This window comes from Lithobates pipiens, unplaced genomic scaffold (genome assembly GCF_037356315.1).
Source record: "Lithobates pipiens isolate NorthernLeopardFrog02 unplaced genomic scaffold, aLitPip1_a1.2 Scaffold_13, whole genome shotgun sequence".
Classification (NCBI taxonomy): Eukaryota; Metazoa; Chordata; class Amphibia; order Anura; family Ranidae; genus Lithobates; species Lithobates pipiens.
This window is the reverse complement of record NW_027507718.1, coordinates 446,582,335-446,606,754: the sequence shown is the minus strand read 5'-3', so window position 1 is coordinate 446,606,754 and position 24,420 is coordinate 446,582,335. Positions and strand designations below refer to the sequence as shown.

The 24,420-nt window shown below is 42.6% G+C and overlaps 1 protein-coding gene across 5 annotated transcripts in view; it reads right to left on the bottom strand.

The window, feature by feature from the left end:
* The window catches only part of LCORL (ligand dependent nuclear receptor corepressor like), a 140,312-nt gene that overhangs the window by 55,840 nt on the left and 60,052 nt on the right, over positions 1-24,420 (bottom strand). For all 5 annotated transcript variants that reach the window (XR_013272365.1, XR_013272364.1, XM_077477726.1 and 2 more), the window contains exons 2-6: positions 22,687-22,752; positions 13,425-13,501; positions 13,200-13,329; positions 9,701-9,949; positions 1,019-1,100 (exon numbers count right to left, since the gene is read on the bottom strand). Coding sequence is in view for 3 of the 5 variants with exons in the window: in XM_077477726.1 (XP_077333852.1) it covers positions 1,019-1,100; positions 9,701-9,949; positions 13,200-13,329; positions 13,425-13,501; positions 22,687-22,752 (604 nt within the window). In the remaining 2 variants the exon portion in view is untranslated. The remainder of the gene's footprint in view (positions 1-1,018; positions 1,101-9,700; positions 9,950-13,199; positions 13,330-13,424; positions 13,502-22,686; positions 22,753-24,420) is intronic.

Sequence of the window (24,420 nt, the reverse complement as noted above, 5' to 3'; positions counted from 1 at the left end):
ACGACGGACCGCAGAGTACGTCACCTGATCCGATGACGGATGGAAAAGTAGATTTTTCCTCCGTCACACTTTTTCAGATCGGAGCGGGTCAGATGTCAGCGCACATGTCACCGCTGACATCCGACGCTCCATAGAGGTCTATGGAGCATCTGTTCAGGTCCGCCTGAAAAACCCGACAGGCGGACCTGAACAGAACAGTCGTGTGAAAGAGGCCTAAGATGTAATTTGTTATATGCAGGGCAAACAAGACACACTTGTAATGTTCTATAATATTGGCTTGCAAAAAAGCTATTTTTTTTCTACTTTGACATATGCAGAGCAAAAGGTGATCCCCTTATTCTGCAGATAAACAGAATAAATGCAAGGTAACAATGTTCCGACATCTGAATGTCTGGCAAATTTTGTGGGGAGAACACCACCAGGTGAGAGGGAGAGTGCTGCTGTGTACAGCCTGCCAGGTTTTTTGGTGCATGTATCCCATCCAATAGCCACAACCATTTAGTGTTGAAGCCAAAGCACTGTAATCAGTCAGGGAACCAAGATTTTTTTTGTTTTTTAGCAGTTACAGGCTACATAATTTTTCTCACGACAGGTGTTTTTTTATATAGATTTTACAGTGAAAATAAAAATATAAAAAAAATGTACAAATTCCATACATAAGCAGTTATAACAGTACTGTAACTTGCTTATGTTTAATCAAACTAAAACTAAATACTGTATACTATTAGTTACTGCTAGAACTATTGGTGGGTTGCTAATAGTCATTGTCCTTATCTGCTAAATGCATAAATATTGCGTAACACTACATTTTACAAAAATATGGAGCATCGGATGAACCTCCACCACCCCCCTTTCCCAAATAAAACCCCCACTATATTCTCTCCATAAAAAAACACAAAAAAAATTACAGAAAGGTGCTAGAAACATGGACAATTTAGCAGAAATCTAAAACAACGTAGTATGTTTGTCAGATGTGTAAAAGGATAAATTTCCATTTAAAAGTGAAGTTGCTACTCACTCAAGTTTGAGATTTTTGATTTTGGAGCTTTCTTCTAGTCTACTGCCATTTCTTTTTACAGAGAGATCCAAAACCCCATCTTCTGCAAGAAGATAAAAAAAAAAAAGACAAACTAGATTAGATTGCTTGTTACGTCAGACACACATAAAAGATCACAATAACGCTAAGCCATAACCATTACATTCTCTCTGCATTAGTTCTGCAAACCTTTGTGTTCCAAGTCGATACATAACAATGATATACAGTGGAACCTTGGATTATGAGCATAATCCGTTCCAGGAGAGTACTTGTAATCCAAAGCACTCACATATCAAAGCGAGTTTCCCCATAGAAGTCAATGGAAACAAAGATGATTCGTTCCACATTGCCTTCTATTGTATGCTGGGTGCATACCACCACTCCTGCCCATTGAAATGAATGGGCACTGCTCCTGAAGCTCCTGTAAAGCGCTTTGGCAGCGGCGCTACACGGGCATCCCCTTCATCGGCCGCTAGCTGGGTTATAAGCGCGCCGCTAAAATGACGGTAAAGCAGCATTTTACCATCAATGCCCGCCCCAGTTTGAAAGCAGCTTTAAGTATTAAGCGATACAGAAAATGGCTTACATTTAAAAATTAAACAAAACAAACCTCCAATCAGTTCACTTTTGTGTATAATTTAGATTAAAAAAACTATCTTAAATACACAAAAACAAGTAATCAAAACTTTTGGAAGAAAAAAAAAAAAAAAAGAAAAAAAAAAAAGAAAAAAATGGACCAGCGTTAGTGTTTAATGAATAAAAAAAATAAAGTATTTTTTTCCAAAAAAAATTTTGTTTGAAAGACCGCTGTGCAAATACCATCCAACATAAAATTTTGCAACAACCGCTATTTTATTCCCTAAGGTATGTGCTAAAAAAATAAAATGTATAAAATTATATATATATATATATATATATATATATCTATCTATCTCTCTATCTCTGGGGGTTCCAAGTGATTTTCTAGCAGAAGATATAGGATTTTTACTTTAAATGGTTAAACTGAGAACTCTTACACATGCAGTTAAGTCCACTGATAAGTATAAACATTGTATGCATGTTTCTTTTCTCAGACTTAGCAGGCTGCCCAGATATAAGAGAAGTCACTCCATGGGAAGACTTCAGGCAACTTGCATTGACTTCTATTACAGAAGTCCTGTATCAGCTTTTTTTTTTTAGCTTTTTAATCAGCACAATCGGCCGATGCCAATTAAAAAAAAAAAGACAAAAATCCGCCGATATATTGATCAACCTCTATATTTATAACATGTTGTTGGACAATGTACAGTGCAAGAAAACATTAATACAATTAGTGATTAAACAAGTAAAAAAGTGTCCAAGTGGTGGAACTAAGCCAACTAGAGATCAAAAGTTCAACGGGATGGAAAGTTCAAATAGTGCGCTTTAATGGAAGTTCACCAAATAACTATTAGGTTATCCAAAGAACACCTTCAATGGTAAATATAGAGTGTCAGAACACTCACCAGACATATCAGCATGGTAAACAGGGGATTTTGCATCCAAAGTGTTGTCAGAAGTTTCTCCACAGTGATCTCCCTCCATCAATCTTATGAACTCCCCAAAAAATGAGCCTTGTACAGCTGGTTAAACAATATAGTGGAAAAAGGGGTCCGCTGCAATAGTTCCATGATCATTTCCAATGGGGTATACACTGTGTAAAGAAGCTCACCAGCGGGAGCCAAAATAGTGCTCATATTGTGTAACATTTATTGAATAAAAAAAAGGGGGTACATGTACATATGCAGAAAAATTGACCATAAAGCTTGCAAAAGAAAACTGCCGCTCCTACCACAAGGCTGTGGTGGTGAGGACCTGAGCACATAGGCCCCTCCCTGGACGCCGCCTCATAGTAGGAGCGGCAGTTTTCTTTTGAAAAGTTTTATGGCCATTTTTATGCGTGTGTACATGTACCCCCTTTTTTATGCAATACTACACCATATGAGCACTATTTTGGCTCCCGCTGGTGAGCTTTACACAGTATATACCCCAATGGAAATGATCATGGAACTATTGCAGCGGACCCCTTTTTCCACTATAACGCTTAACAGCAGTACAAGGCTCATATCTTGGTTCATCATCTGGTGAGTGCATAAGATTGGTGGAGGGATATCACTGGAGAAATATCTGACACTTTGGGTGCAATATCCTGTTTACCATGCGGATATATGACGGATGTCTGGTGAGTGTTCGGACACACTATATTTACCATTGGAGGAGTTCTTTGGATAACCCAATAGCTATTTGATTGATTAATTTCCTGTTAAAAGGTCACTATTTAGACTTTCCATCACGTTGTAGTACTTTTGATCACTAGTTGGTGGCTTGGTTCCACCACTTGGACACTTTTTTGATCACTTCTTGTATTACCATTTTCTAGTGCAGCACATAGTTTATCAATCATGGTCTTCTGTAGGTTATTCATTTACCATTTTGTGCCAGCTGCCTTACACATCTTACCCATCACTCACTTTATTTTGGATTTTTCACAATGTTTAACATGTGTTTGCATTATATGCGATTTGAGCTAACTGGACAGGTAGCGCTTCACAGTTTGATTTTTTTTTATCTTCATAGATTACAAGAGAAAATCTGAAAGGGCGTTCCAGTCCGTTTCCAACAGGCCATAGTACGTTAGAAAACTAGTACAGGTTTGCAATTTGTGATAAGGATCTGTCCACTACAGTCACATTTATGAAAAATGTACAGTGGCAAGAAAAAAGTATGGGAACCCCCTTGGAATTAACATTTTATGGCAAAATTCTGCAGAAGCCAAGTTATCGGATCCCCTCATCGAAGGCACAACAATAAAAACACAAACAATTCACGTATTTTCTTGCCACTGTTTGTATTTTTTCCTATCCACTGGATATCAATTTAGCAGTATATTAAAGCAAACTGCATACACAAAAAAAAAAGTAAACACAAGGCACACTAGCAAGCATTATACAAAGCATAACATTTGTGAGTTGGTATGAATGGGCTCCTAAACTTAAAATAGAGTGGGGGAAAAACTGGAGCAGACATAACGGCAATGCACAGCTGCTCAATATTTTGGCTGATTCATTCTTTGTAAATGCCCCTCAAAAAGTGGTCATAAACCCTCACATATACCCAGTGAGGTGCCTGGCCTCAGGTGATACACAGAGATGAAAAAAATCCTCCTACAAGTTGTACCCGTTTAGCTGCAGTCTTCTCTTCTGTACATTTGTCTAAAATTTATAAAGCATGTCTTTGCCATCAGAAGAAAAGGGGGTGGAGTGCTAAACACTACAGAGCTCAGAATGCTAACTGGAGGGGAGGGACACCACCCTTCACACAGCACACACAGGCTGAGGCGGTCAATCTGCTGGAGATCCCTCCAGTCACCATTTTTCTCTTAGTGTCAGGAAAACATGTCAGCAGCAACCGATGCAGAAGACAGAAGTTACCATTGGTGCTTTGGATAGAGATAAGTACTTATAGAGATAAGTACACACTATAAAGCAGTGATGGCGAACCTTGGCACTCCACATGTTTTGGAACTATATTTCCCACGATGCTCATGCACTCTGCAGTGGAGCATCATGGGAAATGTAGTTCCAACACCTGGAGTGCCAAGGTTCACCATCACTATAGAGGGATATGCTTTGTTTATATCTCACGTCCGATGCTTACAACCACTAAGTATCAGAAAGTGCAAGTTAAAATAAGCATGCACCCCTTGCTGAATCCTAAGAACTGATTAAATATCATTTGGCGAACAAATGGACTCCAGTTAGGGTCAGGGCCACATTAGTGACTTTAATCTATAGCTACTTAAAGATTTAACCACTTGTTAACAAAGACATTATTTGCAGTACACTGAAATCAACAAATTACTAATGAGATAACAAGTGAATCTGACCAGAAAGAGAATGCCTTATCCTTAAAGTAAGCCCATCATGATGAAATATGAATGTGGTTAAAGCCCGACTGTCAAGCTGACCCCCCTTTTTCATTGAATGTTCTTGATTCACTGATCCTTTAGAAGTACAGCATGTACATAAAAACTTGGACAAAATCCCCATGTCAAACTGGAATAAATTTACATATCAGCCAGGCAAGTGGCATTTTCCAGAGGGTTTCAGCAGTGTCAGAAACCTCTCTTGCAACAGGTTTTCCATTTCCCTCATGGCTTCTGGTTTTTAACCAAATGTGGATCTTTCATTTCTATTTTTCACCAGCATTGCTGACTGCTAAGAAAAACTAGTACAGGAATAAGACTGCAAAATACAACAATCACCCTCTGTGTGAATATATATTTATAGCTGGGCTGCACCCCTGCATTTGAGCACATTTGTGCATATGCGATCGCACAATTTTCATGCAAATTCGCACACAAAACGTATTCTCACAATTTTTGTTCTGCACAATATGTAAATGGTCATTTATGCACATGAGGCGTAAATTACTGACCAAAACTGCAGATTTTTCTATTTAACTGAAGAATGCACGGTGCTCATTTATGTGCATAGGCACATTACAATTAATGGGCTGTATTTAAGCTCAGTACAAAAAAAAAGAAAAGCTGTACTGAGCTTTTTCAAGCTTCAGGTGTGCAAAAGGCTTAAGCCAGCACTTATAGGTTTTAAATATCTAAGATTTGCATCCCTAAATGGATGACAAAGTAAGATTATCACCCCTTACAGTAAAAAATCCCGAAGCCCATTGTGGAACGACGGACATTGGGCAAACACATCCCACCCTTCCCCCCTCTCTCCCAGAGAAAGCTCTTACAGCAAGTAGGAAAATCCAATTTTCCCCAAACAGTTGAAAGGTTGTAAGAAATGTTAGGATGATGGACCTTTGGGGATTTCTAGGTTTACTGCATATCCTTTTAATTACTGGGATAAAAATGAATCCTGAATGACCGAACTCAAAACAGGTCACAGAAAGAATAGACAACCCTCCACTCTTTTCACCCAATCCTTTGGAACTGTAATCTATTAAATAAATCATCAAGCACCACAGAAAATTTACCAAAGTGGTTGTAAACCCCATTCATGAAATTTGACCTAGGCACATATCTGTAGCATTTACTTTTCTCAAAGCTCTGAGTGTCGTTTCTCCCTGGTGCTCCGTTCCTCTGTTATCAGAGTCACTTCTGACAAGTTCTCCGACACATGAGAAGAGTAGCTGAAAATTTGTGTCGGGGAGGGAGCTACTTGTCTATTCAGACTACAGCTCTGCATGTTCATTCGTTCCTCTGCCTATGTGGAGGGGTGTGAGCGTGTGTGTGTGTGTGTGTGTGTGTGTGTGCGCGTGTGTGCGCGTGTGTGGGGGGGGGGGTGGGGGGGTGAGCGTGTATACGTGTGTGGGGGGGGGGGGGGGTGGGGGGGTGAGCGTGTGTGTGTGTGGGGGGGGGGGGGTGAGCGTGTGTGTGTGTGGGGGGGGGGGGGGGGGGGTGTGTGAGCGTGTGTGTGTGAGCGTGTGTGTGTGGGGGGGGGGGGGGGGGTGAGCGTGTATGTGTGTGTGTGTGTGTGGGGGGGGGGGGGGGGGGGGATGTGAGCGTGTGTGTGTGGGGGGGGGGTGTGAGCGTGTATGTGTGTGGGGGGGGTGTGAGCGTGTATGTGTGTGTGGGGGGGGGGGGTGTGAGCGTGTATGTGTGTGGGGGGGGGGGTGTGAGCGTGTGTGTGTGTGGGGGGGGGGTGTGAGCGTGTGTGTGTGTGGGGGGGGGGTGTGAGCGTGTGTGTGTGTGGGGGGGGGGTGTGAGCGTGTGTGTGTGTGGGGGGGGGGTGTGAGCGTGTGTGTGTGTGTGGGGGGGGGGGGGTGTGAGCGTGTGTGTGTGGGGGGGGGGGGGGTGTGAGTGTGTGGGGGGGTGTGTGAGCGTGTGCGTGTGTGTGTGTGTGTGGGGGGGTGTGTGAGGTGTGTGTGTGTGTGTGTGTGTGTGTGTGTGGGGGGGGGGGGTGTGAGCGTGTGTGTGTGTGGGGGGGGGGGGGGTGTGAGCGTGTGTGTGTGTGTGGGGGGGGGGGTGTGAGCGTGTGTGTGTGTGGGGGGGGGGGGTGTGAGCGTGTGTGTGTGTGGGGGGGGGGGTGTGAGCGTGTGTGTGTGTGGGGGGGGGGGTGTGAGCGTGTGTGTGTGTGGGGGGGGGTGTGAGCGTGCGTGTGGGGTGTGAGCGTGCGTGTGGGGTGTGAGCGTGCGTGTGGGGTGTGAGCGTGCGTGTGGGGTGTGCGCCTGTCTTTCCTCCAATCAGCTCACACACCACGTAAGCCCAGACCCCACACCCACTGCTGAAAGAGGAAAAAAGGTTTAAACACAATCTGTGATTTTCAAAGAGTGTAGAAAAGGGAAGACTGCAGATATACAAGTAAAACTTATGAAGGATTAGTTTAATCTCTATAATCTGAGGCTAGTCACTTCACTGGGTATATGAGGGTTTACATTCACTAAGTTCTACACAAACACACACACAGCAGATTTCATAAATGTGTCCCACTACAATTTAACATCTTTTTGTTACCAAGTTCATATAATACCTAAACATTACTCTTACTCTACGCTCTTTACAGCAGAAATGTCACTGTTGACATGAATCTATGCTCCAGTGGAGATCATGGTCTGATGATCCTTGCACAATAATCCATTTGCATAAAAACGAAAGACGAAAAATTAATTTTGTTGCTGCTAGCAACTTAATTTTGCCATTCAAGTGACACATTTATAAATGACAAAGAATAACCAACACATTTTTCTTTCCAAACAGATGCACAATGAAGTCAGGGCCAGGTTTTTATTCTGTTTTAGCTCTAGTTGACCATCATCCGCAGAGAACATGCTGCAGGGCAGATGCTTTGTGCCCGATCATGTACCCAATAATGTAATCGGCTACCTCTGGGTCTGGGGCACGCTGCCAGGGACCCACTCCTGCTGTGATCAAACAGGAGCCCAGCTGTGGGTACCGCAGACTTTACAGTTGGTGGGTGCTGATGGACAATAAAGTATACAGGCAGAACGGCGATCTGCCTAGTAAACCAGGCAGATTGCCTGTCAGTAGGGAAGGGATTGATCTTGTGTTCCTACGAAGCAGGAACATACTAAAAGCACCTTTTGATTGCCCCTGATGTTAACCTCTTCCCAGCCAGTGTCATTAATACAGTAAAAGAAAACAAAATATCTGCACTCGTTAAGGGACTGATAGCCACAGTATTTATTGGCGTATAACACGCACTTTTTCCCCTTAAAATCAGGGGAAAATCACGGGTGCGTGTTATACACCAATCCTCCACCATTTTGGAGCCTCTGGACGGCTTTCGCCCGCCTTCGGCCCTTCTCGGCAGCCGAAAGCCAATGAGAAGGGCCAAAAGCCAACGAGAACTACCGAGCGCCACCGAGATACACAGGACATCTCAGCGGCGCAATTTTTCAAAATAAAAGCTAAAAATAAAATTGACAAGACTGAAAATTACACTGACAAGGCTGCAATGATGGACAAGGCTGCATGACAAGGCTGCAAATGACACTGACAAGGCTGCATTGATGGGCATTTAAATGTAAGTTTTTTTTTTCCCTTAAAATTCCCTCCTAAACTTTGGGGTGCGTGTTATACGCCGATAAATACGGTATATCAATTAAATGGTGTTAATATTCACATAAGCAGCCAGCACAATGGTTTCCTGGAAAACCAAATATAATAAAATGCAGCGCTTTAGAGAAACAAAAACTCCAAGTTAATAGTTTATTATTTAAATGCAATGGTAAGGATAGATATATAGTCCATAATGACATGGATCAAAGATCCAAAAGAGTCCAGCGATGATAATCCAGAACAGTAGGTGTTGCAATAGAAACCATCACCGATGAAAAAGGACACAACAAAGCCTTACCCTAAATGTTGGACTACCCGAATAAAGTAATCAGTACAGCATTATACATTATTACAATATAGACTGCAAACTTTTAACCTTTTAATTATTGCAAATGCAAGGTGCAAACCTTGCATTTGCAATAATTAAAAGGTTAAAAGTTTGCAGCTGTGTTTCAACTTCATAGTAATTGTTTTTTACTGCAGTTGCTAGGTGGCAGCAAAATTGGGCAGCACATTTAAGGCTGAACACAGCCTGAGTTCCCCTAAGCTTAAGGAGTGCGCCTGTTTGTCTACACGCAGTGCGTATGCTCCGAAACGTCGTTGCTATTGGCAGTAACGTCACCACGCTCAGCGTCTGTGTTCCACTGTGGACCTGAGCCAAGCCTCGATCTTGGTGTACTCCGTCAGACGTGGAAGTTCTGCAGGTCGGGACCCTTCATCTGATGGGAAAAACATCTACAGGCTCTCTCTAATGCTGGCTGACACCGCTGAAGACTTTTGTGCTGGAAATTCACGAAACTATATGTAAGTGGATGTATGTACCTGTGTGTTTCAAATAAATGCAACTGTTTTTATTCTGGTGGCGCCTTTCCTGTCTTTTTCCTGCATGACAGAATATATGGCCCACACAGGCATTAAAATACCTGTAGGGACATGCTGTGGAAGGAAAGGGCTGCATTTTTTAGACATTCCTGATGATCAGTCACATCTTGTGCACAGTGTCCCTGGTTGTATATGAACCTAGTAGTGCCACGTTACATGCCACTCTGCCAACATAGAATCCAGCGAATGCTTCTGTTCATTCAACGTGCATTCCTTACCATCCTGAAAAGAATGCTCCTGAATCCGTGTCACTGTGAGGTCTAAAGGACTGTCCTGATCTTCCTGAAGTTTTTCAGTTTGGTTCAGCTGGATACCATTACAGCCAAATGGAGAATCAACCATTTTTCCATTGTCTTGATACATTTTTCGGCTTTTTGAAACATATTCAATTGCAAACTGACGTATCATTTTCTTCATTAATTCCTGAGCTACAAGTGGAATGTTGGGATCACAGTTCCGAGGAAGATCTGAGTAGAAAAAGACAAATTAGTTCTCTGCAACAATATGAATGCTATCTCTACTAATATTGAAATAACCATATTCATGAACGTGCTGATTTGTAACTATATTTTAAATAAAGTTACATCTTAAATCAAGCAAAAGTCTACATTTTAAAAGGAAACGGAATACGGGGGATGCCATGGCAGACTTACTAGGAATATTAGTTCCCTGGCTGTCGGACTTAAGTCAAGCTTAAAAATTAGAAAGTCAGAAATCGCACAATTTCCATAGTTGTTTTATGTGAGTAAATAAAAAGTTCAGCAATGGCAGTAGAAATATTCTATACAGTCCTCCATTAAATGGTTCAGCACCACTGAAAACATTAAGACTATACAGTGAATTAAAAGTAAGGCACTCACACACAAGTGTGGAAACAAAAACCACCACCACATCTCAATACATTTGAACAAACACAATCCGCATAATGCAAAAAGACAGAGAAGGAATCCACCACCAGACATAAGAGATAGAGAAAACTGAGGGCCAAATGGTCCCCAGCAGTCTCCAAGACTCTCGAAGGCCCGGGCACGATGTTATCTGGGCAGGTGGAAGTAAACAACGCTGGGGACAGAAAGATTATGCATTTTTTTTTCACGCCCACATATGTTAATGATGTTCAACCCACACATGTGAGGTATTACCATGAACGTTAGAGCGAGAGCAATAATTCTAGCCCAAGACCTCCTCTAACTCTAAAAAAAGTAACCTGTAAAATATTTTAAAGCACCGCCTATGGAGATTTTTATATGCGTACGCAATTTTAAAGCGTGACATGTGAGGTAACCATTTACTCAGCGTAACATCTTTCACATTATTTTAAAAAGGTGGGCTAACTACCTTTTTTTTTCCTTTTTTATATTCATCAAAAAAAAAATTGAGAGGGATACTTTCTCTCAGATCCCTTTCACACTGAGGTGTTTTTCAGGCACTTTTGGGCTAAAAATAGTGCCTGTAAAGCGCCTGAAAAACTGCTCCCCTGCAGTCTCCGTGTGAAAGCCTGAGGCGATTGCGCTGGCAGGACGTTAAAAAAAACTCCTGCAAGCAACATTTTGGAGTGGCGAAGGTGCAGTGTATACATGTAGTGCATGTTTCTTCTATAAAAACAAACTGAGCAGGCAGGCTTTTATTGCAGAAGGGCTTTAGTTCTGCTCTAAGGCTTTTGGTAAATTTTTATCATTGTACCATTGAGAGTATTCTTCTACATTGCACTGTAGCGTAGTATACAGGCTGCAGGGCAGAGGATAAGAAGGGCCTGTCTTGTGTGGTGAAAACAGCATACAGCATATGCCAGCCAGGTAAAAATGCCGGCAAAAGCTACCAGTAGATAACCAAAAAATCCAGGTTAGTGTTTGCCCTGTTGCTGTCAGAAAAAAGGGCTGGACTGGGACAAATATTTGGCCCTGGACTTCATCCAGACCGGCCCACTTTAATTGTGAGTGTCCCCATCACTAGCCCCCCTTCACATCAGAGTGGTCCCCATCAGCGTCCTCTTACATCAGGTGTCATCGCTCTCCTCCCCCTCCCACGTGTACTCACAGCTCTCCAGAATGAAGACAGCTTCTCTTCCTCTCTTCAGTCATGTGACAAGTAATAAGGGGAGAGAAACGAAAGTCTGCCGGCTGTCTATCTCCCCCTGCAGGCTAGAGGGGGCAGAAAGCCTAATCCTCACTCCAACAAGTGTCGGCAGCTGCTCCTTGGTGACAGGAATGACATTTTGATAACGCCCATCAGTGAGGAGTGGCTCCAGAACAGCACCTGACCGGCCCACTGAGCCATCGGCCCACCGGGGAAACTCCCAGTAGTACAGACGGCCAGTACATGCCTGTAGGACAGTTAAAAATGCATGCTAATTGCTTGAGGTATAGTTTTTAACCCAAGGGCTTTATTGTCAAACCCACCAGGCGCAGGGTTTTAGGAATTTTGTATGAACTGGTTACTTTTTTAGATTTAATTTAGATTTTATATTTAAAAGACGGATATGTAAATGTGTGTTAGGAAGTACAGTATGGTTGAGTTGAGAATATATATTATATATACATATATACACACATACACACACACACACTGCTGTGTAAAGAGTACTTTGATTGTGAATGTATACAAGGACAATAAAGTATTATTTGTTTACTGTATTGTTCCACTTGTTGATTACCACTGCTTTTACAAAGAAGTCTCTTTAAAAATGTTGGCATTTTTTAGTTTAGCAAAAAATAAAAACCACAGACGCGATCAAATACCACCAAAAGAATGCTATATTTGTGGGAACAAAATTGTAAAAAATTGTTTGGGTACAGTGTAGCATGACCGTGCAGTTGTCAAAGTGCAACAGCGATAAAAGCTGAAAATTGTCCTGGGCAAGAAGGGGCGAAAGTGCCCGGTATTGAAGTGGTTACGGTTACTGGAAAAATCTGTGTATGATCAGAAACAAAAAAAGCCTTTGTCGTACGAGAATTTTTATACAGCGGTACCTTGGATTACGAGCATAAATTGTTCCAGAAGAATGCTTGTAAGCCAAAGCACTTGAATATCAAAGCGAGTTTCCCCATAGAAGTCAATGGGAACTCAGATAATTTGTTCCACAGTGACTTCTATTGTATGCAGTACCGCATGTGGCCAGAGGAGGGGGGGGCACAAAGACACTCAGAAACTGAGTGCTTCCAAGCGGCTCAGAATGTCACCGGCTCCCCACATCTCTGGTCAAATGCAGTACTGCACACCACAGAGGCTCTACAAAGTATTAACGCAAGGGGGGCCGAATAATTTTGCACGCCCCACTTTTCATTTTTTTATTAGTTAAAAAAGTTTCAAAAATCCAATAGATTTCGTTCCACTTCACAATTGTGTCCCACTTGTTCGTGATTCTTCACAAAAAATAAAAATGTTATATCTTTATGTTTGAAGCCTGAAATGTGGCAAAAGGCACTATGTATGTAATGTGTATAATATATATATATATATATATATATATATATATATATATATATATATATATATATTAAAAAAAAATAAAAGATTTAGTATGTTACTGTGACTAAAGTAAAAAATAAAATAAAAACCCTCAGGATTTTGTCCACTTGTCAGCTTATAATTAAACAATGATGTTGGTAGGCAAATCAGAGTTATGCCGATGTAGGTAAATTTGGAAGATATGCTGTCAGATTGTTTTCTATCGACTCTAAAACAAACACTGTAGTTACAATGGAAGAAAACACATACCTTTCTTCTGAAAGAGTGCATTTAGGTAATTTTCAGCTTGGCATTCAATTTTCTCTGTGTTGAACTGGCCCTGAGATATCACTTCCCCTGTAGGTGTGGACTGTGCTGAACCAGCTGATGGTGTGCAGTCCTTATAAGGACAAAAAAGAAAAAATGGTCAGTCTCTTTTAGCCCATGAGAACTCCAGTACCTTCATTGTAACGTAATGCAGACAGAAATACTTACAACTGTCTCCTTGTGAAGGCTACATAATGAGCATTTCTCATCCACACACCAATCTACTAGTTCTTCTGGTTCACAGTCTAAAATACAGAAAAGACAAAGTGTTAAAAAAAAATATGATGCATTTTACTTGAACGTACAATATATGACGACAGATAAAAAGCATTAAGTAACAATTCATAAAATATAATTGAATACAATAAGGGAAAAGAAGAAAGGAAGAAGGACGAAGAAGAGTCTACACTAAAGTGGATCTGAACACAAAGTGAAAATTGCCATGTTCCGGGTAATATCTAGACATGTTAATGGTGCCTAAGCATTACCCTAAGGCTCCATGAGCACACGATCGCAGGCGGAATCGCCATGATTCCGTCCCACGTTTTGAAATGGATGCAAAATGCGGGATGCGGTTGATTGCATTCTAATGGCACCCAATCATGCGGCAAATTCACACAAACAAAATCGCAGGCCGCATTTTGCCCAAAAGAAGTGCTATAACTCTTTTTGGGCGTTGCGCGTCTCGTGATTTTGTTTGACAAATTGAGGCAAAAATCTCAGGACGATTAGGGCGCCTGTAGAAGTAATGCCATCAAACATGTCACACGTTTTGCAGCCATTTTAAATTTGCTGCCTCTGACTGCTAGCCTCATGATTTGAGGTCAATGCAGCTTAATCTTCTCCAAGCTGAAAAGGAAGCTGTACCCGATGACCTCCAGACATTTCCCTGCTTCTGGTTTATCCATTACGTTGATCGGCGCTTTCTGAACCTCTCACTGCTTCTTTATTATTCCCCACATTGGTCATTAGACTGCTGACATGAAGAAGCACAACCCTAACCCTAACAAAATGCCGGCCTCCACACAGACAGCGCAAGACACGGAGAGTGCAAAACACGACATGGAAAGTAAGAAGTTAACCCCTTCCTGACCAGCCACCACAGTTGTATGGTGACAGGTTGGCTCCCCTGGGCGAAACGACGTTACCTTATGCCGGTTTGCCTTTTGACCACTAGGGGGTGCTGCCGGGCATCCATGATCACTCCACACAGACAGAAGATCTGTCCATGTAAACAGACAGATCTGTTGTTCATACCAAGTATGAATAACGTTTGGTCTCCTCACTCAGGCAGTCCCCACCCCCTCAACCAGTTAGAATCACTCCCTAGGACACAATTAACCCCTTGATCGCCCTCCACTGTTAACCCCTTCCCTACCAGTGACATCTACACAGTAAATTTGTGGCTTTTTCTAGCACCGATTGCTGTATAAATGTCAGTGGTCCCAAAAATGTGCCAAGTGTCCGATCTGTCCGCCATGATAGCACAGTCCCAAAATTATATATATATATATATATACACACACACACACATACCGTATATACTCGAGTATAGGCCGACCCGAATATAAGCCGAGGCCCCCAATTTACCCCCAAAAAACTGGAAAAAATTATTGACTCGTGTATAAGCCGAGGGTGAGACATGCCTGTCCATCCCTGTGTGTCCGTCCATCCCTGTGGGTCCATCCATCCCTGTGTGTGTGTCCATGCATCCGTGTGTGTGTGTGTGTGTGTGTGTGTCCATGCATCCGTGTGTGTGTGTGTGTGTGTGTCCATGCATCCGTGTGTGTGTGTGTGTGTGTGTCCATGCATCCGTGTGTGTGTGTGTCCATGCATCCGTGTGTGTGTGTGTCCATGCATCCGTGTGTGTGTGTGTCCATGCATCCGTGTGTGTGTGTGTCCATGCATCCGTGTGTGTGTGTGTCCATGCATCCGTGTGTGCGTGTGCGTGTGCGTGTGCGTGTGCGTGCGTGCGTGTGTGCGTGCGTGCGTGCGTGCGTGCGTCCAGCCTGCGGCCCGTCCAGCCTGCGGCCCGTCCAGCCTGCGGCCCGTCCAGCCTGCGGCCCGTCCAGCCTGCGGCCCGTCCTGTCCCGAGCCGAGCCTCCGTCCTTCAGCTCTTCGTCGGCGGCCATTCTAGGATTCAAAAGCCGCGCCTCCGTCGGTGATAGGCGGAACACTCAATTTCCCACTGACTGCTGTTCCGCCTATCGGATGTCCGTGATAGGCGGAACACTCAATTTCCCAGCAGCCTGTGTTCCGCCTATCACGGGCATCGTCTCATCCTCGTTCGTAGTACGAGGATGAGACGATGCCCGTGATAGGCGGAACACAGGCTGCTGGGAAATTCAGTGTTCCGCCTATCACAGGCGAAGGCGGAGCCGGAGGCGCGGCCTTTGAATTCTAGAATGGCCGCTGTCTGTCTGCTCGACACGCTGATCGAGCGGGCAGACAGCGATGACTCGAGTATAAGCCGAGGGGGGCACTTTCAGCCTCAAAAAAGAGGCTGAAAATCTCGGCTTATACTCGAGTATATACGGTAATATATATATACATACACACACACACATATATATATAAATCCATAAATCTTTCCCCTATTTTGTAGATGCTATAACGTTTGAAATAAAATAAATAAATTTTTTGTTATAGCGAAAAAAAATAAAAAACCAGCAAAGATGGTCAAATACCACCAAAAGAAAGCTCTATATGTGAGGGGAGGACATCAAATTTGTTTGGGTACAACGTCACACGACTGTCAGTTAAACCGACAGTGCCGTATCGCAAAAAATGGCCTGGTCATTGAGCAGCCAAATTTTCTGGTGAAACACTAGTTTTACAATTCCTGTCCTCTTTAAAGAGATTTGGCTTAGCAGGAACACCTACACCATCAAAAGCTAAATAAGAATCTGTCAACTACCTGTAAAATCCTTTTCTTGGGGTACGGTACAGGCACCCTAAAATCTTAAAGCGGGAGTCCACCGGGACTCCGCGTTTTTTTTTTTTTTTTTTAAAAGCCAGCAGCTACAAATACTGCAGCTGCTGACTTTTAAAATAGTGACACTTACCTGTCCAGCGCGCCCGCGATGTCGGCACCCGAAGCCGATCTGTAGATAGTCACTCGGGTGCTGCTGCCGCCATCTTGGGTATGGGAATCAGGAAATGGAGCCTTTCGGCTTCATTTCCCGGTTCCCTACTGCGCATGCGCGAGTTGCGCTGCGCAATAAGGACGGTCCCCGCTGCCTCTGGGATCTGTGTGTTTCCCAGCAGGCAGCGGGGCACTTGCGGAAGGGGGCGGGCACTTGCGGAAAGGGGCGTAATTTACAAACCCTTTCCGCAGAGAGCCATCCCGTAAGTGGGTGCAGTTACCTGGATTATCCAGGTAACTGCACCCCCCTCCCCCCTGAAAGGTGCCAATTGTGGCGCCGGAGGGGGGGGGAGGATTCCGATGAGCGGAAGGTCCATTTTAGGGTGGACCTCCGCTTTAACTATGGCTTAATGCTGTCACAGTCAGGTAAGGACACTGGCTAACAAAGTTGTTAGGACAGCCCATATAACACCTCTGAGCAATCCTTAGATTTTATTTTTTATAGCAGGCAATCAGGGGAAAGACGCCAAGACAGACGTTGGGTTTTGTACGGTACTAAATCCAACATAATGATTTCACATAAAATAAAAAAATAAAATCGTAAATCTCTTTACTGTATAGTAAAATGTTTAAAACTGAGCCATGTTTATCACAGTGTAGCATCCCCTTTTCTTTTAACACCCTGTAAGCATCTGGGAACAGAGACCAGTTGCTGGAGCTTTGGGAGCATATGCTGCTCTAAAACCGAGAGATGGGCTTTTTGACTGAGTGCTGATAACAAGCCAGAATTCCCCCCCACCCCCCTCTTAAGTCTGGAAGACATGACACCCATGCTTCAAAGTCAAAATTTGATTTGTCTGACCTCAGAACAGTTTCCATTTTGCAACAGAACATTTTACATGAGCTTTGGCCCAGAGAACACAGCAACGTTTCTGGATCATGTTCATAAAGGACTACTTCTGTGCATAATAGAGCTATGCATTTTTGGAAGGCATGGTCAATGGGGTTCACAGTGATTTTTGGAAGTGTTCCTGAGACTTTGCACTGATATCCATTACAGAATCATGCTGGTTTTTAATGCAGTACTGTCCGAGGGGATGATCGGATGAGGCGGTGACATATTTAAAGTCTTTGCAATGTTGAGTTGAATATTCTGATATTGGTCGACAATTTTTAGAGGCAGCTTTTCACAGATTAGTGAACTTCTGCTCATCTTTACTTCTGAAACATTGACTCTCCAAGATGCTCTTTTTATACTCAATCAGGTTACTGACTTGTTGGCAATTAACCTAATTAGATGCAACAAAATTTTTTTTTTTTTTTTTTTTTAGCTCTTAGCGCCACTTTGCCAACTTTTTGTTGCCCTGTCCCAACTTTGAGACGTGATGCTGCCATCAATTTCACCTACCTAACTTTTTTCTTAAAATGGTACATTTACTCAGTTTAGACATTTACGGTAACATTTCCTTTTATATAATGTGAATAAAATATAAGTTTGAGATTTGCAAATCAATGCATTATGTTTCTACATAGCGGCCCAATTTTGTTTGTTATTGGGATTGTACGTAAAGGCTTAAACCTTAGTAAATAACATGCCCAATCTACCTAGAGACTGTGGAATGGGATTCAGGACAGTCCTTGCAAGAGCCCACAGCCACGTCTACATCTAAAAACAGAGATAGCTATGGAGTAGAACAAAGAGAAGGGAGGCAAATGTCCTAATTAAGGGCCTTCACACTAAAGCCTTATATGTCAGAAAAACTTCAGCACTGTTTTTAGCTGTGAATTTTACCCTGAGAACGAATAGAGAGGATTGTACAGCCTGTGGATGTGTGCCGGCTTTTGCATGAAGTCTATTGAGAAGGTTTATGGGGGCCTCAGTTGAAGAACTGTTGCCTGCATGCGGAATACGGATCTATCTGGGTTCAGCATAGGGAGTCTCTTTTGCTTTTCCCTTTTTCAGAGAAATGAGGCTCGGGACCTCAAAACCATCTTGTCTTTATAAAATAAGGAAGGCCACCAGTTCCAGGACCACCATTGCTGGATGGTGAAGGGAACATTCAGAGTAGGCTCTAACACTGAAATAACCTAAATTAAAGGTCATAAGGTGAAACCGGAGTATGCACAAGGAGAGCAATGTGAGCTACTATGTAAAGATAGGCCTTTACTATAGATTTTGTAGCTAGTGGTCACTGAAAGAAACTGGCCAGTGCCAAGACTTCACCCTCTAGGGCACCCAAGAGCAAATGTTGAACCAGCAAAGGCTGGGAGAAAAAAAAAAAAAAATAGAGTCTATGTCCCATGTAATGTCATCTAGGGTGAAACTGGTCTCTCTCACCATATAAAGCAAGCCAAGTGCTATGATGGACCTAGCAGGAAGTTAATCTTAGTTTTAAGCAGCGTATCTCACAACACTCGAGTTTCGATAGCCAAACAGTCAGAGCAAGTGCTCGCAGAACAGGATAGTAAACCTGTCCTGGAAACTAGATCTCGACAGTCTGGAAGTGGCCACAGAGTATCTCCTAGGAGTCGAGAAATATTGGAGCACCAATATCGAAGTGGCAACAAGATCACCAGACTGCCCTTTATCTTGATCTGCCAAATCAGTCAAGGAAGAATCCTGAGGGAAGTTATATCAGCTGTAACAGACCCGACGGGGTCAACAGTCCACTGCAGAGGCTTTGGATCTTGATCCAGGCCACAAACCTGTCCGCCTGGCTTTTAAAGTGGGAGGTCTCTTTTGGAACTATGGAAGACACCGGCTGGCACGGTCTGTACTATTTGCCCCACGCTATCAGGGGGGTTTAGCCTTCCCCAATATAACCAAATATTATTTAGCGGCCCAACTTAGACCAATAGCTTTGTGGAGTACTCTACACGCCTATAACCGCTGGTCCCAAATTGAGAAGTTGTGGTTGGCCCCTACACATCCTAACTCCATGTTGTGGAGCACGGACATTAGCCTTAGTAAATATCAATTACTGGGACCAATAGCGCTGGTTCGCACTTTATGGCTCCGCTCCAAAAAAGTGTATCCACTGTCCTCCCCAGCCTCCCTGGCCACCTCTTTTTTGTTTACTCCCGCTGTTCCGGATAGTCTGACATCTCGAATGTCCCAACCCTGGTTTAGTAGAGGTCTCTTTCGTTTTGGTCAGCTGGTGGACACTAGGACTAAGTTACTTAGATCTTTCCAGGAATTACAGGATTTATATGATTTACCTAAACAAGCATTCTATAGCTACCTGCAGATCCGCCATTTTGCACAATCTTTTACAACAACCCTACAATTCTCCCCTTTAACTGAGTTTGAGAAGGTATGCTTGGAGGGCTCGTCTCCGAAGGGTATGATCTCACGTACCTACCAAATTCTAATAGCGGATTCCTCTATGACGGGACCGCGGCACGCGTATATGGATAAATGGGACAGGGACTTGGGGGAGGCCGTGCCTTTGGAGACCTGGCAGCGGGTCTGGTCACGTGCAGCCAAAAGCTCTGTTTGCACTTTATATAAGGAAAATCAATACAAGGTTATGCTGCATTGGTATCAAACTCCGTCCCTGCTCCATTCTATTTACCCCTCCGCGGACTCCCGCTGTTGGCGCTGCCGTAGTGCAGTTGGGACACTGTTCCATATTTATTGGACATGTCCACGAGTTGTCCCCTATTGGGAAATGGTTAGGGCCTTATTATGTACAATTTTTGAGGCACAAGTGCCGTTAGACCCCAAGCTGTTTCTCCTGGGCCTCCCTCCTGCCACATTCTCCCGATCCTCCCAGTCCCTATTAGCCCATGTGTTGACGGCTGGGCGCTGCCTAATTGCCCTAAAATGGAAGAAACGGGAGATCCCTTCACTAGTTGAGTTATACACTAGAATTAGGGACGTCAGGCGTATGGAATATCTTACAGCTTCTCTAAATAATACGCTTGACAAACATAACAAGGTATGGGGACTTTGGGATAGGATGGAGGCACCCGCCTTTTGTGTGTAGAGGGGGGGGGGGGGGCGTGGGGTCGGAGGGGGCGTCCTTTACTTTACTTTAGTCTCCTTTCTTTTGCTTCCCTTTTCTTTTCTTTCTTGTTCTTTTTCTAATCTGCACCATTTCTCTCCCATTCTAGGGCTGTTCGCACGACTCTTCGTGTTTTTGTTCACCTTTCCTATTTTTCTTCTTTCTCCTTAAGTTCCCTTCTTTTTCGCCTCTTTTTTTAGTCTTTGAAAGGTTTGTTTAATTGACCAGTAGCAGGCTGCAGGAATCTAACTCTCCAGGTAACGGAGTGTCATTGTAATGTACTGCTTGAGTTGATGCAATGCTGTACTCTATGCCTTTGCTTGCTGTGGTCTGTGACCGTTTGCTTTTATTACTTGTGCCTTATTGTTCCTTCTCCGATTTCTTTGTTTCCCTTGAAATTTCAATAAAATGTCAGTTTTCAAAAAAGTGGGAGGTCAACAGATCTTTGTCCAGTGTCCCCCTGGGGTGACAGATGTTCAAGAACACTTTGGGGTGAAGAGACCATTTTCCACACTTTCAGGTGCTAACGAATGGAGAGCGAGTACGCCTGCCAATCACCTATTCTGGGAATATGGACAGCTGACAAAAATGGAGATGTGCGTTTTGGCTCAAGCCAGAATTAGGACTGCTTATCAAAGGCACTACAGCTTCTGGTGTCGCCTTGCTGACTGATGTAAGCGATGTCTGTGGAGAGGTCAGACTGAACCCTCAGCGCGCCCCCCCCCCCCCCCCCCCAAAGCCGAGTAGGTCAACATAGCAGGGATAGGCAAATTAATCAAAGTTCGAAAATGTCGACTGGAAGTCTGTACTCCCAGTGCAACCATGTGCTTAGACCATTTCCATCCCTGGTCGTGAGAATCATCCGGGTTAATGGGATAAAGGGCTTCTCTAATTGGATGGCAGGGCTGGTCAGCCACCAGGTCAGAGGCATTTTGGCCTTGGGACATGAGTCCATGCTGCAAATCCCTGGAGTGAAACTGGGCAAACATCACTGCCTTTAAGGCCACCATGAGGCCCAGTACCTTCATTCAAAATAAGACACGGGGTGAAAACATGTTTACCCTCCAAAAACTCATTCCTGGGACAGAATCTACTGGGCTTGGGCAGTTTTCGCCAAATAGTAAATGGCATCTAACTCAGACTTCTGTAGGTTAAAAATACATTTGAAGAACCTGTGTCTTGTTTACTGCACAATGGCTGCCAGGGCTGGGGCAGAGTGATCCTGAAATAGAAGGTTATCCAGATATCTGATAATGTGAATTCCCTGAAAGTGCAGAAGAACCATGATCGGGGCAAGCATCTTGGTAAAAACCCAAATGCAGACCAAAAGGAAGAGCCACAAACGGATAGTGCTGCTTGCCCACCGCAAATCACAGGAACTGCTAATGCTGGGGGAAATGGGGACTATTAAACATGCATGCCTATGGATGCTAAAATTCCCCTTGTTACAGTAATGCAATCACAGACCAGATACAGTGCATCTGAAACTTTGTGACCAAGCAAAAAGGTGTTGAGAATTTTCAAGTCAAGGATGGCGTGAACACTGCCATTGTGCTTCAGAACTACAAATCAGTTTGAATAAAACCCTGAAACCACTTCTCAGCAGGCACAAACGCACAAACCCTGAAACAGTTTCTCAGAAGGAACATTCTCAACCAGAACCACATATCTGGATGCATCACAGGTAATTTGCACTTTTTGTGGTAGGCCTCCTACACTAAGGGGTACTTCTGTGCAAACCTTTTGCGAGATGTATACATTTTGTCCGGGCTTTAGCCACTCACAATCCCATATTGGCGACTTTGGGTCCAAAGGTGGAGATGGTTCTGACTTCCAGAGCAAACCTCACCCAACTGGGAGGAGTTCAGACTGAGGATTCACTTTTCACTTCCTCCTCTACCACCCCTCCTCACTGGAGAATAACTGTCACAATGGACAAAGACAACAACTTTGAGTATAATGAGCTATGATAATGAATGTGTGAGAACAGAGCCATGCAAAACATGACCCCTTCACGAAGTGTATAATTTTGCACCAATGAAGTTACTGCAAGGCAACACTATATAATTAAACATACATAGTATATTCAACGAATAGGACCATAACCCACATCAGCTTTTTATAATGAAATTATAGAACACAATTATTTCCGATTGACTGCTAAGGGTCATTGTAAACTTACTCTTATTACCATGAGAGTACACTATGTAAAAGGAATATTTTTAAAAGAAAGAAAAAAAAAAAAAAAGCAATGAGTGCGCCTTGCTCAAAAATATTTCTAGATGACCGATTTACAAATGAAAAAGGCAAAAATAGTGTATAAAAAGAAGTTAGATACCATCAAATAAACTGAGGTCTCTACGTAATCCTGGTCCATACAGCCCTTCTAGAATGCTCTCGAAACCTAGAAAATACAAAAAATATAATCAGATTTCAAATTCTAGAAATAGTCAGTATTTAACAGTACAATCAGCCATGTTTCATTTTTAATTTGTAAAGCAAAAATTGGTGGAGCAAACAAACTTTTCTTACTGTTAAAACAGGAGCAAAAAAAAAAAGTAATGCAATCCATCAACAATAAAGGAGTACCTCCTATAACAATTTAATTACCTGTTGATCCGACCAGGCCTTCGTTCTTACAATGATCAGTTTTTATTCATATGGCTTAAAGTGGTTACAAACTAAAAAGATTTTTTACTTGAATGCATTTATGGCATTAAGGTAAAAAAAAATAAAAAAAAAAAAAAAAAAAAAATACATACCTGTTCCCACCCCTACTGCTCTCAGTCATATCTTGAGAGGAGTGAGCGGGGACACAGCCCACTAAGAGGGCACCATGGAAGAAGTAGCAGATGGTGTTGGCGGGGGACTTCAGTAGAATACCACTGCACAGTGCAGCCATTTTTTTTTTTGGTGAAATATAAATATATATATATATATATATATATATATATATATATATATATATACATATATATATATATATATAAATATACACATATATATATATATATATATATATATATATATATATATATATATAAATATAAATATACATATATATATATATATATATATATATATATATATATATACACACATATATATATATATATATATATATATATATATATATATATATATATATACACACATACATACATACATATGCCATTACAACCACTTAAAAACTCTCAAAAGCTAACAAAAAAAAAAAGGTACCAACATGAGTTAGGCTTTAATGTGATTGTAAAGGCAGATTTTCTTTTTTGTAAATAACTTAGCTGTTCTGTGCAGTGGCTTTGAGGCAGTCAATCACAAGCTGTGTGCTGGAGAACCCTCACCTGTCACCTTTTTTCCTCTTGGTGTCAGGAAAACTGAACAGAAGTGATTTATGCTGATAGCAATGGAATGAAACAGCAGACAAAAATGACACTTCGTACTCTTAATTGAAAAACAAGTCAACACTATGGAGGGATAAGCTTTGTTCATATCTGAAGTTTACAACCTTTCCTTCGAATATAAACTCTAGAGACCAAGTGGGTGCATTTCTCAGACCATTTAAATAATAAAAAAAAAAAATTTGAATATATGGGAGGTAGCCAAACCTCTTGTTCTCCCTTCTCTAATACTCATACCAGGGCATAATTTCCAACTTACAGCAAAAAGATAATATTTGGAACCCAAGTTAATAAAATCTTCCTCTCCCCCGTTATACAGTCATCCTTTCTTAAAGGAAAGCAGTAGATCTTTCCAGAAAATGTTGGTTTCCCCGCTGTCAAACAAAACCAAGTGACGTCACACATTCCAGCACCCGGATGAAGGACATGCAGGGGTGTCATTAACTTAACACCTCCCATGCGCTGAAAAACAATGCGGTTTCCCCAACAAGGAAACACATGATACTAAAGCGCCACGCTGTTTCTATGCAGCCGCGTTTCATAAAAAGCAGGGGCCTTATTTCTACAGAAACCACAGGCAAAGAAGCCGTTCAAAATAGCACAGAGCCCCCCCAGAAGAGAACCTAGCCTAATGAGATTTTAAAAGTCTACATTCCAACATGGGAAATGCA